At 40.6% G+C, this 14783-nt stretch overlaps 1 protein-coding gene across 4 annotated transcripts in view; it reads left to right on the top strand.

Annotated features, from left to right (window-relative positions):
- CFAP95 (cilia and flagella associated protein 95) overlaps positions 1-14783 on the top strand; it is a 167695-nt gene that overhangs the window by 71087 nt on the left and 81825 nt on the right. For 3 of the 4 annotated variants that reach the window (XM_044265929.1, XM_044265931.1, XM_044265928.1), the window contains 2 exons: positions 9398-9516; positions 11275-11343. In XM_044265929.1, the coding sequence (XP_044121864.1) occupies positions 9398-9516; positions 11275-11343 (188 nt within the window). Of the gene's footprint in view, positions 1-8127; positions 8249-9397; positions 9517-11274; positions 11344-14783 lie in introns of those variants that run through there. The other variant, XM_044265930.1, reaches the window with a different exon arrangement.

Here is a 14783-nt window from a genome sequence, read left to right as displayed (position 1 = left end):
GTGGGGATCGATCCCAGGATGTTGGGATCATGACCTGAGCCGAAGGCAGAGGCTTTAACCCACTGAGCCACTCAGGCGCCCCATATTTTCAACTTTTTGAGGAACCTCCATGCACGTTTCCTGACTTGTTAATTTTAGCCATTCTGACTGGTGTGAGGTGGTATCTCACTGTGGTTTTGATTTGTATTTCCCTGATGCCAAGTGATGTTGAATACTTTTTCATGTGTCTATTGGCCACTTGGATGTATTCTTTGCAGAAATGTCTGTTCATGTCTTCTGCCCACAAGAAGGGTATTATTCTAGTTTTAAACCCAGACCCACTGATTTTAAATGATTTCACCTAAGGTCCCAGGTGTAAAAAGGAGGGAGATATAGATATAGAGTCTTCCTATTTTCATATGTCAGGTGTGATGCTAGATGTAGCAGAAGGATGGATGAGTTCTTCTTGCCACAGAATTTTGATAGAGACCTAAACACTAGAATACTCTCACTAGTTGGTGAAAAACACACATCTTAAAGCAAGATGCTAGACCATCTAGGCAGGACCTGCTAAGATATTCTAAAATAGGTTAGGCCAGTATGAGTGATTATGTCCTTGAAGACTAGAGTTCAAGAAGGATTTATTTCGTTGTGGGACACATGTCCCTTCTTCCTCAGGTGAGAGGTGTTTTAAGGAAATCAGAGAGATTAATATGTGTATCCTGGACCTCAGAGCATAGGGTCCAGGTGTCTGACTCTTGTGAAACAGCAAGGCCCACCTGCTGCAGGATTCCCTGCCTAAAGCAGCACCCAGCTGGGAAGGTGAGAAGCTTAAATCTAATACAGTTAGCAATTTTGATGATTTCACTGGACTGGAAAATTTCATAACTAAAATGAGATCCTTCTCAAGATTGAGGGGCCTAGAAAAGTTAAGGGACTCATTTAAAATTCCCATTAAGTGAAAGGGAAGAACCAGCCATCCATGTGGGATGGAAGAGGCAGCTTGATTAAAAATGAAGTTGCTTCATGATTGCATCCTACTGATGGAAAGGATCGATTCAGTAAGAGGGTTACATGAACACCGCCTCATTTCTTCCTCTGGACAACTGTTCAGGCTAGCACCGAGGACACCGAGGCCAGGTGAAGCTCAATCACTTGTTCAAAGTCAAACAGCAAGTAAGTGTATTAAAAATTAAAATCTATTTTTCCCTCTGGTTCCAGCGTCTAAGATCTTAAATATTCCTCAAACTGTCTCTTGGAGTGCCAAGTTGTTCCACTCCCAGCCCGGGGCCTTTTTACCCCCCAAACACTGCATCCTCCTTGCAGAAAATGAACCTGATTATTTTTTTGCTGTGGCTTGGGCATGTTTGGGGACATTGGTTTCTCATCTCCTATCTATAACCTCTGTCCTGTTTCCTGAGTTGTGTCCACGCACATGCCAGGTAGCCCCTGTTTCCTCCCTGTTTCCTTTCCTACATGTCTTCTTAGCATTTTTGGATTTTTGCAGTATTTCTGCTGAATGGTTGCTTTTTTTGTCCCCCAGCATTTCTGTTCCACTGTATGAAGTGCTCCTTGACCTTCAGTGCTGGTGCTGGGGCTAATGTGAGCACTGTTTATTTGTAACAGTATTTTAAATAGGAATTTCTTGGTCTTAATTTTAGCTGAGAATCTCCACAAATAAATCCATAATCCCATGTGCCAAAGTGAAATATTAGGCCACTTAGGTGAGACCCTCAAAGATGGTTCCCTTAGGCCGGTACTCACATGAGGGATTATAAGAGGATTGAAAGCCGAGAAACCAAAAGAAGGGTTTGAGGGTAGAAAAACAGTATTTTGGAAAAGGCGTACTGTGAGTCTCATCTGCCTGGTGAAGTTAGAGGTATGAGGTGCTGGTGATGTTTCCAAAGCAGCAGAGCAGAGAGAGGGGAACTAGCTACATGTACATCATTGATGAGACAAGGATAATGGAGTACTCAGGCCTGCAGGTGGCTTTTGGGGATCAGATATAGAAGAGAAAGATGACAGAGAGCTGTTTCAGAACCTGCCCAAGAGCCGCTCCTGTAGGAATGGGAGGGACAGTGACTGGATTCCCAGGGGCTGAGGCAGGACAGTGACACCCTGTGTCATGGAGCATAACCACTGGGTGTTTCCAGAAGGGATCTCAACATCTGCAGAACACTCAAGAAATTCACCTTTGAACATCCATCGGTGCCAGAGAGGGTCAGACAACAGACATGCCCAGAGGAAACCAAAACAAGATTATACTTCCACCTTTCTTGTATTTACCTCTCTCCTTCCTTGTATCCCCACTCCCACATCATAAACCCTAAAGAAGCCAGAGGGAGTTGAGGAGTAGGGAAGAAGTTTAAGAGGGACAATTGAGAAGAAGTCAGCTGTGCCGTCTTTCCCACTGACATATGTCAGGCCATAGCTGACCTAAATTACAGGAATGAGTCTTTCATTTCAGATGAAGTTCTGGTTCATACATGGGTACTGAGGATTTTACTTACTTCAGTGAGACTCCTCTTGGGACAGAAGTAGCCAGAAGATGTTTGTATTATCTGAGAGTGGTCACAGAGGTCTTGGCAATTGTCCTTTATTTTATCAAGGAGCATAAGAAAGAATTCTCCTCTCCAAATGGCTATGGATGGGCAGGTGATGGAACAACAGGTTTGTTTTCTGATTGTACCTACATACAAGTCCCACTCAGTGAGCTAGTTGCCCATTGGTATATAAAAGAGCAGCCCATACATCATTCCTCTCTATCTTCTTCCCTTACTTTATTTTTTTCATGGCATTTAAAGCATTGGATATATTTAAGACTTCTTTAGTTGTTAATTGCACATGTCCCTTGACTAGATACTAGCGCCACGAGAGAAGGGACTTCAATTTGTTTTGTTCTCTGCTGTGTTTCCAGTTCCTAGAATGGTGCCTGGCCCAGAGTGGGTCCTCAATAGGTACTTGTGGAAGGAAGGGATAAAGGAAAGAAAGAAGGAAAGACACAAGGAAAGAAGAAATAAAGGCAAGAAGGAAGGAAGGGAAGAAAAAAAGGGGGAAGAGGAAGGAAAAAAGGACTGTGTTTCACAAATATATATTGAGGCCCTGTTATTTTGCTAAGTGCTGTGATAAGAAACAATTCAAAACAAGGTCACTGTACATTAGGAACTCACAGGCTTGTGGGGGAAAGTGCAGATGTACAACCACAGTGACACAGTGTATGATGGATGCTATGATAGGAAGAAGATTAAGACATGGAAAGGGGCACCTGAACTGAAATGTGTTGAGGGGGAGGGTCAGGGATGGCTTCCTAGTGGAGATGCCCACGGCACAGCCCCTGAGCTGAATCTAAAGGAACGAATCATTGGTGAAATCTGGAAATATACCAGTCAGGTTTCAAGGGTGGCATAATCAAATTCCTACTCCAGTGCTCCTTCTGGCTTCAGGAGAGCATGCGGGGCCATGGGGGTGCAGCTTCCTGGACAAGCACTCATTCAGGCCACTTTCTCTGATTGTTTTATGAGTCTAAGTAATTATGGGAAATAGCATTTTAAACTATAGCTTTTTTTTTTTTTTAAAGATTTTATTTATTTATTTGACAGAGAGAGATTACAAGTAGGCAGAGAGGCAGGCAGAGAGAGAGAGGAGGAAGCAGGCTCCCTGCCGAGCAGAGAGCCCGATGCGAGACTCGATCCCAGGACCCTGAGATCATGACCTGAGCCGAAGGCAGCGGCTTAACCCACTGAGCCACCCAGGCGCCCCTTAAACTATAGCTTTTTGTCTTGGTATTTTATTTAGACTATATTCAGGTGCTGCTTAACTCTACCAGAGTGAGCCCCATGCAAGCTAAAATGCTCAGAGCTCTTCTGTCATGGTTCCTTCATTTGTAAAGTCCCTCACCCAAGGATCCTCACAGTACTACCTCTGTTACGATCAGTGTGTAAGACTGCTTTTGAGGAAGGAAACTTCCTCAAAACGGAGAAGAATTAAGTATAGGGTACCTTTGATGCTGTGTCATAGAGGGTGAGAACTTATCAGACATAAAGGAACAAGGAAAACCAATGGGTGATTTTTCTAAACAGATCTTACTTATAAGGCTAATGGATCAGTGCCAAGGCATTTCCAGAGCTAACAGGACAATGTGAATGAGCATATTAGGCTAATATTGGTATGACTAGCATTAAAGTCATTTTGGCCTTTAAAATGGTAAATAAATGAATAGTACAAGAGTGTGCTAATATTCTTTTTATGAATCTATAAAAAATAGCCAAGAAAGTCTCAAATATGAGCTATTTTAGTGGATAAAAATATGATATTTAAAAACTAATGACTCTAAAAGGGATATAAAGGGATATAATTATACCAGATCTGAGAAATTCAATTATTATTTACTTAATTGGTTCAGGTATTTTTTTCTTTGATTGACATAGTAGAATAGTGTTTTGATCATAAGACTATTCTTACAGATGCTTCTTGCATTCAGATCTCTATGTACTTGAAAGAGTCATATGGGTCACATTTTTGTGAATGGAATAATTTTAAATGCCTTTTGAGGAGAACCTGTTATACCAGGAAAAAGGGAGATGTTTGGGGCGAGTCGGTGATGGAGTCAGGGTCTCCTTTTGCTTCAGGTTTCTGTAATCTCTGAGCTTGAAGTTGATGCCACCAGTTCCAGAATCCTCATGTGGATCTACTTGGATTGTCTTTTCCAACATCAGCACAAGTGCACCTGCCTCTACTGTTTCAGGAATTCTGTATAAATTTAGGCCAACTGAGTGTATTTTCCATGTCTGCTGATGCATCCGTGGGCTTACTTATTCGAACCTGTATCTGCTCTGTCATTTCTAGGGATCTGGGATGGGAATGAATGTAGGCATCTGCCATTTTGATCCCATCACCCTCCTTCACAATTCTTTTTCTATAGCAATAATCATGCCTCATTTAACTCTTTGAGGAACTAGATTTTAATTTTTCAGTATATCAGTTTTCTGTAGCATGTTGCTCCGTTATGTTGAACAAATGGCACTTGAAAGATGCAGTCACGCGCGCACCTGTATTCTTTGTCTCCACTGTCTATTCACCCTACTTTGTGGAGTGATGTTCTCTTCTGTACCCCTGGATAAAATGGTACGCAGGTTTTATAAATTTTATGGTCACTCTCTGATCATAACAAGTCTGTCAGTCCCATTTCAGTAATTAAAGTATCTCATCAAAATGATGAATTTCATTTAAGGTAAAAGATTTTCTCTTCCTCCAGCTACTCTGCCCCAGGCTGGGGAAGTCTGCAGAGGGAAGTGTGTCTGTGTGGGGAGTGTGGGCTGACCTTCTAGTTCTTCACTTGCTCTGTTCTTTCCTTCCTTCAGACATCAAGACAACTAAAGGGCCCTCTTGTGATTATTCTACTAATATTCATTACTTAACTAAGACTTTTTGTTACAAGAAACAGTTTTGTTGTCTGAGGTGATTATAAGAAAAGATAGAACAGATAGTAGAAAAAAAGAATGAAATCATTTTTCTGATCATAACCCATGTCATCCCTATTGCTCAACATAATGATGGGCAGGGAGCCTCATCGATTCTCTGAACTGCTTTAAATAATCTCTGTATGGAACTACTATTGTGTTCTCCTAGACATGAAAACAGAGCCAGAATTTCCAAGAGCAAAACTGCGAAATAAGAATCATCCTTTTTTAAAGATAAAGACTTTTTACGAAGTCTTGATATTGGTTGTTGATGATGGTGACCTTTTGGCAATGATACAAAAAAAACTACAGTTGGTAGGGGAAGTGCTACTTAACAGCTTCAGTTAGGACTGAAGATCAAGAGGATAGGTGCCAACTTCTTCATTCCCTAGTGAGGTGCCATATCTGTCACATGGAACATGCAAGGCATTTGGGCAATAACGGTCTCTCATCCACCTTGAAGATTAAAAAAAGAAAGAAGAGGTTGATATTGAAGAGACCTGGCTGAGAGTATTTGGAATTTGGAGTCCTTTAGAGAGAATTTACATGCTGAGTTCCACCCCTTCTTTCCCCATGGGATAAGCTACTTCCTGCTGTAGTGTGGGACCTCGAGGATACTGGGCAGCAAGGGATTTGAGTAACTGTTACCCTGAAGTTGAGAAACATGGTTGACTGAGGTCAGACTTACTCCTGAGGCAGCCTGTGCCATCACATAGGGAGCCTGACGTGGAAAGTGTCTGCACTTCCTACAGTATGGGTCAGAGGAGTCTCCTTCTGGGGACTCTGTAAGAACATAAGAAAGAAATGTCAACTAGCAATCAACTAAAATGCATCTTTCCAAGAGCAACTCTTCCAGGAGTAGGTCATCCTTAGCAGAAAGAGTCTGGCTACCCTCAAATGTGAAACTTGAGGGGAAGTCACAAATGATTTTCTCTTTCCCTGTACCAGTTACCCAGTCAACAGTTACTGGGATTTCTTAAATGCCACACATATAAGAAGAGTTCATCTTGGAAGATTAGAAGTTGGGACTTTAAGAAAAATTGATACTTAACAAAATGGGGAATAATCATGATGTTATAAAGTAAACTTCCTAAACACACATTAGGTATTTTTTATTTACCATTTGATTCAAGCTAGATCTTATTATGCAAATTTAATGGAAATTTTAGTGATTATCCTGCAGTTTTGTGCTGTGTTAATTTAGCAGTCTCACATACCAAACTACCAATCTCCAGTGTGTCATACACACACACACACACACACACATATGTATATGTATATATACACACATATATGTATATATGTATGTATGTATGTGTGTATATATATAGCCAAAAAGATTTTTAAACACATGGTAGTGCTTTTATACATTATCCACCCTTATGTCAGGTTATGAACATTTCTAGACCAAAGTGATTTTTCACATTAAAATGGTGTAGGATTAGGGGCGCCTGGGTGGCTCAGTGGGTTAAAGCCTCTGCCTTTGGCTCAGGTCATGATCCCGGGGTCCTGGGATCGAGCCCCACATCGGGCTCTCTGCTCGGCGGAGAGCCTGCTTCCTCCTCTCTGTCTGCCTCTCTGCCTACTTGTGATCTCTGTCAAATTAAAAAAAAAATTAAAATGGTGTAGGATTAGGTTTGCCCACATGCAGCAGACACCACAAATCAACAGTGGCTGTTCACATAAGGTTTTATTCTTTCATGTTAAAAGTCTGGATGGTAGAAGGTCAGGAATGGTATGGAAGTTTGCCAGAAACCTGCTCCTTCCAGCTTTCTACTCTGCCATCCCTGCGCAGAGCCCAAGATGACTGCCAGAAACCTGCTATGTCCACATTTCATGCAGCAGGAAAAGAAAAGCAGTGGGAACTTTCCTGGAGTTGTATAAATTATTTCCATTAATGCCTCATTGTTCAAAACAAGTCACTGGTTATATTTAGGTCTAAAGGAGACTAGAAGTACACTTGCTATGGTGAGCTCTGGGTGTTATATGGAAGTATTGAATCACTATATTGTACACCTGAAACTAATATTATATTGTATGTTAACTAACCAGAATTTAAATAAAAACTTTAAACTATCTTTTTAAAAGATAAAGGAAACTAGAAAATGTGGTCTGAAACACCAGGTCTCTAGCTAAAATTTTGGGGGTTCTAACACTGATGAAGACAGGAGGTCTAAAATTGAGGGGTACAGGAAACAGAGGTTAGGAGTGGGTCCCGGAGACAGATGGTTTCTTTCTCGGTCTTGGCTCCACCACTTACTAGGTTGTAACTTTGGTCAAGAGTCTGACACTTTCCATGTCTTTATTTCCTCAGGTGTGAAGTGGGAGTAGTAGAGTTTTCATGAACATTTAACATGAAGACATTTAGAACAGTGTCTAGCCATGTGCTGTTATCATTCCCATGATCTCCGTGATTTCCTGCAGCTCACTAAGCTGTAGTCAGTCAAGCCTCTGGAGTGTGTTTACTACACTCACTGGCCCTTCATAGATACAGACTGATGAATGAATGAGTCAGGCTGCATGTTTTGAATGGTAGAATTTCTGCTTTCTCGCTGCTTTACCTGGGCCTCTCATATTCTGTTTCAGCCTCAGTTTTTCCTTAAAATGAAGATCAACTATGCCAAGTCTTTTTCCTTTCTCCCTTCAGGTCTACTTTTCCCCCTTCTCAATCCTGCTCTGTGCCATGGAGACTGACATTTATTCATGCACAGCTTCAGTGATCTTCCTTGCGCTCTGGCTTTTTGTTGGGATTAGCCTGTAGAAAACTGACAGGTGCCCTTGGGTCAAGCTTACACATGAAAACAAAACAGGTAAAAAAAAAAAAAAAAAGTGCCTTGTAATTTTTTTTCCTAAAAGAAATGTCTTAGTTTTTGTTAAAGTGTATAATATGAAGCTCAATACAGTGTCTTTTACCATTGACTTATGAACTTGGGAATTTATAGGAAGAGTAGTTGAGCAAAAGGTATAGGAGTCAAAGCTGGGAAATTGGGTTGGGTAGCTGGTGATTGAGGACATTGAAGTCTTAGAGAGCAGTGGTTAGAGAAGATCTCTAGAGCCATGGAATAGACCAGGGAACCAGGGCCAGAGACTATATTTAAAATTGGTTTGAACAGGATAGTTAGTTGTAGCAGAGCTTTATTATACCAACTCAAAGCAGTCACTGATCAGCGTTTGATTATAGCTATGATATTGCTGCAGTTGAAGTCTCCAAATATCTAAACAGAGGTCTCTCATTCATTCAGTCTTTCGTTCATTCATTCTTTCTCTTTCTCTTTCTTTCTTAACAAAATCTGGTGGCATTAATGTGATCTAGTGCTTCATTGGATGTCTTCAGGTTTGGAGAAAGTAATGGGTTCTCTTGATGATAGTGAGTTCTTCTCTGCTGTGAACCTCCACATTCATGATTTTCTAGAGTCTGGAATGGAAAAAAATATTGAAACCTCAGCATCCATTTTTATTTGTAAGATTCCCTAAATGTTATTCATGATGCTTCTTCAGTTGGTTTGAGTACATCTTAAAATTTGCAAGTCTTTCTCATAGTAATAACTGCTTGATAATTTATTGAGTAATCCTCTGATGGAGAATGAATGGATGATGGGGGTGGTGGCTCTGGTATCTGAGTCCAAAGTGATTTACAAAGTGATTGCTACAGACATTTTCTTACTTAGGGAAATTAAAATGTACTAACCTTGAGAAGGAAGTGGGAAGCATATAGCATTAGTATTTAGTTGAATGCATTTCATAGAAACAACCAACTTGATTTTTTATTTTCCAATAACACATGGTAAGGAATGGCCATTTTCACATATTTATGATGAAATAGCTGAACTGCTATGAGGTAGTACTTATTTTTCAATGTCAGTAGCATCAGTAATTAAAATCAGAATGCGCTTCAACAAAAAATATTTTAATAACTGACCATTTTGGGCAATGTATGTATTTTTCTTCCATTTTTCCAGATTTGGATATCAGAAACACATGAAAAAATGGCACAAGTTTATTTAAACAGAGAATTGGATAAAATAAAGAGGAAGCCTTTATTGAATGATGAGACAATGAGCTCTGGGATTATTGAAAGGTATTCTTCTCCTTTCCTTTGCTTACAGAACATAGACCTGCAGGCAAGAATGTGTATGAGTGGTGAGGAGGTGTAGCAGGCCCAGCTACACGTTCCAGGGACCCATCAGTCACAACAAACATATCACAAGTTTCCATGCTTTTCTGCTCAGGCCATTCCTTCTGGCTGGAATTCCCTTTCCCTCAGTTGTTTGCCAATCAGCAGTACCCATTCTAGGTCCAGCTAAAATGTTACTTCTTCTTTATGCATTTTTCCTGGTCAGTGGTCTGACTAGATTTGAACACCAACTTCGCAATTTACTTGTGAAATAGTGTCTATAATATTCAGCTTGTCAACTGATAAAATGGATATTATAAAAGTATCTACTTCCTAGTTTCTCTGAAGTGTAGCTGAAAAGAAGTGTGAAATGTACATAGAAATATTACCTGACAGGCAGTTACTAATTAAGCTAATTCCTGTAAGCAGTCACTGATCAGGATCAGTTGCTCTTATATTCTTGCCCTCTGACCATTTTGTTTATGTTCTGAGTAACAGTTGGAATGTAAGCAGACTTACGTTCTAGTTGTTTTTATGTATGTGTGTTTCCCCTGAAATAGTTCTTTGAGAGTAGGAACTCTTTCTTACTCATATCTGTAGTCCTGCAGCTTGGCACAGTGTCTTTCCATAGAAAAGTCTTTCCATTCATCTTGTCTCCTGTTGTAATTGTTGGAAAGTGCAGTCAAAACAATGACAAAATGCTGAATTTTTCATTTACTTATTGGGACATTTTATTTTGCAAAGTGCAGAAAAGTTGCAAACACGAATATCCTTTAAGAAACTATTCAGCTGGGGCCCCTTTGGCTCAGGTCATGGTCTCAGGGCCCTGGGATCAAGCCCCGCATCGGGCTCTCTGAATAGCAGGGAGCCTGCTTTCTCCTCTCTCTGCCTGCCTCTCTGCCTACTTGTGATCTCTGTCAAATAAATAAATAAAATCTTAATAAAAAAAGAAAGAAAGAAAGAAACTATTCAGCTTCAGGTGTAACCACCCCTGCATTCACAATAATTTTCTTCACGGTTATACAAATTATCAGCACCACGCTCTAACCAACTGAGCTAACCGGCCGACACGGTTATACAAATTATAATTGGAGGGAGGATTCAGAGACTGACCAATCCCGTTAATAACTGGTCCTCCCGATGCAGCATTTTCTCAAGTGAATCGGTTTCTGACTGCTCCCACCATCATGGTTATTCTCGCTCACGTAATCAACAGTTGGAGCAGGTGCTGCACTTGTTATCGCTTGAGCAAGGTGAACCGTACCCACCCCCAGCTGGCAACCTAGTTCATGCAGGAGCTTCTGTTGACTGATTTTTTCCCCATATTTAGCAGGTATATCCTCAATTATAGGTACTATCAATTTTATTACTGTAACTATCAATATAAAACCACAAGCCATTTCTCAATACCAAGCACCATTATTTGTTTGATCAGTCCTACCTGAAGTCATTCTTTTACTATTGTGGCTCCCCTGTCTCAGCAGCACGTATAGCTAGATTACTAGTCAGATGCAATCTCCGCGGTACGTTCTGCGCACGGAACTGCTGAATCGCTGTATTGTGCACCTGAACCTGATTTAACACTGTGTGTGAACTACGCTGGTCTTAAAATAAAAAATGAAAAAATTTTTAAAAAGGATGAAAAAAATTCAGCCCCATGGCTTTGAAAGTTTATAAATGTCACTCTGACCTGTTTTCTAAAAATTGTTGTCTTGTTTCCAGGGACACTGGACTACCTGCCACAGGCTTCGGAGCTCTCTTTACTAGACACCCACCAGATCGGCATAAAATGTTAGTAGACCCTAAACTGCTACAGACTGCACAAAACATTTCTGAATTAATCAAGGGGTTTGTTTGTGGAGGTGGGAGGGTGAGGGTATACAAAGGTCAACCAAATACTCTTTACATGGCATTTTACAGACTCCTTTCCATTAACAAAAGGTTTTTCCCTCCCTCATCAGTATGCAAGCACTGATAATATTGTCAATCCTCATTATTCAAGATTCCGTATTTGCAAATTCTCCTAGTTGCTACCATTTATTTGTAACCCCCGAAGCAGTGCTTAGGGTGATTCTTCCATGGATATGCATAGAGTGGTGAAAAATTTGAGCCATCCGATGTGCACATTTCCAGCCGAGGTGGAACAGAGCACAGCTCTGCCTCCTCATTTCAGCTCTCATACTGTACACAAGTGTCTTTTTCATAGTCTATTTAGTGCCATGATTTTTGTATTTTTTGGTGTACTTTCTGTTGGTGATTTTGCTGTTTGAGATGGCTTGAGAATATAATGTTAAAGTACTGTCTAATGTCCCAGCACAAGAAGACTGTGATGGAACTTATGAAGAAAATACAGGTTAGATAAGCTTACTTCTGGCATGAGTTGTAATGCTGTTGGCTATGTTCATCGTTAATGAATAACAATATATGTTATATGTGTCTTTAAACAGAAATATGCATAAAACCAGGTTATGCACTGATTGATGGAAATGCGAGCAGAGACTCTCAGGAACCTAATCCCGTATTTCCCCTAAGAGCAATGGTTCAGTATTTGCTAACTCAGTGTTTGCGGTGATTTTATAGAACATTACTATGAATAATGAGAGTTGACTGTAGAGCAGGAGACTGTTATTTTCTACTGAAAAAAGAAATATATTTATTTTGGGGCAGCATGATTTGTTACTATAGAAAAGAAATTTGTCTTCCACTCATCTTTCTAAAGAAGACAAACTTTCATAATTTCTGTAATGATATATAGATAAATGATATGGAATAAAAGTACTTAGAAGCATGATAAAATTCTAAGTATTGGGTTGTGTACTATGTAGATATGGATATATGTCATCATTACCAGAAATTTGGATGTTTTCCTTTGAGAAACGTCTGGCATTAGAACTAAGCTGTTTTGCAATCTGCCTGAGGTTAGGGTGGGAAGTTTCTTAAATGAAAATGCCCCACCCCATTTCAGTCACTTGTAATTCTGGCTAGGTGTTCTAACAGTGCAGGTCCTAACATTGATTTCTCCCTGTGAGTTTGGCCTGGCCTATCTCTCCCACAGCCTGCTGTAGCATACCCAAGTGGGCTGGAAGGTCCAAAGGGAGTATCCGCAGAATGATCCCTGTGGAGGGTGGACTTCTGGCTTCCATGAAATTGATGAGCTAAAAACATTCCGCTGGCTCCCTTCCCTGTGCTGAAATCTGAAAATTCCAGTGAAGACATGGAAAGGCAGGAATCCAAAGGCAGACCTGAAAACTGTATCAAAACTTTGAGAAACTCTAAAGAAAATGATGGGCTAGTGGAGGAGACAGCTGGAAGATGGAAGGGGAGGAGGAGAGAGAAGACAAAAGTTGATGTCTCTCAGTGGAATCTCAGGCCAGTCCAGGGTGGGAGCTGTGATCTGGGTTGGCCAGGCTCAGACAAGAGCTGAATGTGTCTTGTCTATTGCGTTTGCAAACATGGAGTATATGCTCGAAGTTGAATTTTTCTGCATTGACTTTGCCTGTTGTTTTCAGTCCAAGACAGAAAACAAGACAGCAGGGCCCTACCTAATAGATGATTAGATAACAACAGTCTATCTCCCTGAAACTATGATATCAGCATTGAAATCTGTAATGCTGCCACAGATGGCCAGTGGGGCCTGGAGCTGTCTCCCCCAACTCCAGTTCAAGAAAGCAATCTCAGATACAGAGGAACTAGGCAGTGCATCTAAAGGAGAAAGAATGCCAAGGAAAACAAGCACAGTTAAGCCCAGGGACCTGCAGTAGGAGCACTTAACTCCACCTCCCTCCCTCCCATCGAAGACACTAGCCGACCCTCTCCTTTCAATGGGCCACCTTTGTAGTTGTCAAAGCAGAAGCAACCGATGGTCTCAGGAATAATACGATGAAGTCCCAGTTAAAAGATACCATGACTCATCTAAAGAGTAAAAGTATCATGAAGAATGACAGGTCATAGACAACCTACCTATATCAGAGGAAGCAGACCCAATGGAACAGGAATTTAAAGCTTTATTTTTTGGGAATATAAAGGAAACAAAAATAGGGAGAACAATAAAAATCAAGTTGATGTTCACTTTCTAAAAGCAATACTGGATTGCAAGAATATAACATTGAAGCGTTGAAGGAAAAGAATTTTAAGCCTAGAACTATGGGAATGGGTAGGTCAAGTAAAGATACCTTCAGGCACACAAGGACTGGTTTCAGACTTACTGTCCGGCTATGCATAATTATAGAACCGGGCAAAATGTAGTAGGCAACTGTTGTCAGGTGTTGGGTAGCAACCGTGTGGCTCTGTGCTGCTTGAGATGAGAGGGGAGCATCCCACTCTCCCCAGACTTCCTCTCTGAGGATACTTCTTTCGGGTGTGGCACCGTGAGGTGAGCCCAAATGTAGAGTAGTGTTCTAGTCAAGCTGGGAAACAGGAATAGGAATTTAGAGCTTCTGATGGGATTAAAATTTGTAGGATAGGGTATTAGAGGGAAGAAAGTTGTGTGTGGAGGGTGAGAACAGGAATCTGCATGGAGTTCCTCTTGGGTTCTTGGTGGAGCATGAGGCCCTATATTCCTTATGGAAAGAATAGCTACCCCTGGTTTTTAAAGATCATATAGAACTATCTGCAGTGTATTCTGAAATTTTATATGATGCTGCCTCCTGCGTGGTACTATTGTGTAGCGGGTTCCAGAGCTGTGTCACCTGCCTTCAAATCCTGGCATTGCTTCTTGCCAGCTGTGTGATCTTGGGCAAGGTGCCTAACCATTTTGTACCTCAGTTTCATCATCTGTAAAATGATACTTATAAAGGCATCCGTGTTCTGAGGTTGCTGTGATGATTAAACAAGTTAATATACATGAGATAATTAAAACAGTAATCGATGTGTACACGGTAAGTGCTGTGCGCGACCGTGGGCCAGACACTCGGCAGTCTAGAAACTCCTATCTATCAGTTCAGGGAAGTGTACTTAATTGACTTCATTGATGATTTATACCTTCCATTTTCTGTGTTCTTTCCTTTTGGAAATCCTTTATTTGGATGTTGAATTGCTTGGTCTGGACCTCTAATTTTCTTGTCTTTCTCTTTTATCTTTGCCTTTAGTATCTAGTCTGTTTCTTCAACCCTACTTTTGAGTTCTTTTGTTTTGTTTTTGTTTTTTTTTAAATTCTTCTGTTTTTATAGGATCCTTTTTAAATTTCATGACTGTAGTATCTTATCTATCTAGGGATGTTAGTGATTATTTTT

The sequence above is a fragment of the Neovison vison genome, chromosome 9, assembly GCF_020171115.1.
Source record: "Neovison vison isolate M4711 chromosome 9, ASM_NN_V1, whole genome shotgun sequence".
Classification (NCBI taxonomy): Eukaryota; Metazoa; Chordata; class Mammalia; order Carnivora; family Mustelidae; genus Neogale; species Neogale vison.
This window is presented reverse-complemented; position numbering and strand designations above follow the sequence as displayed.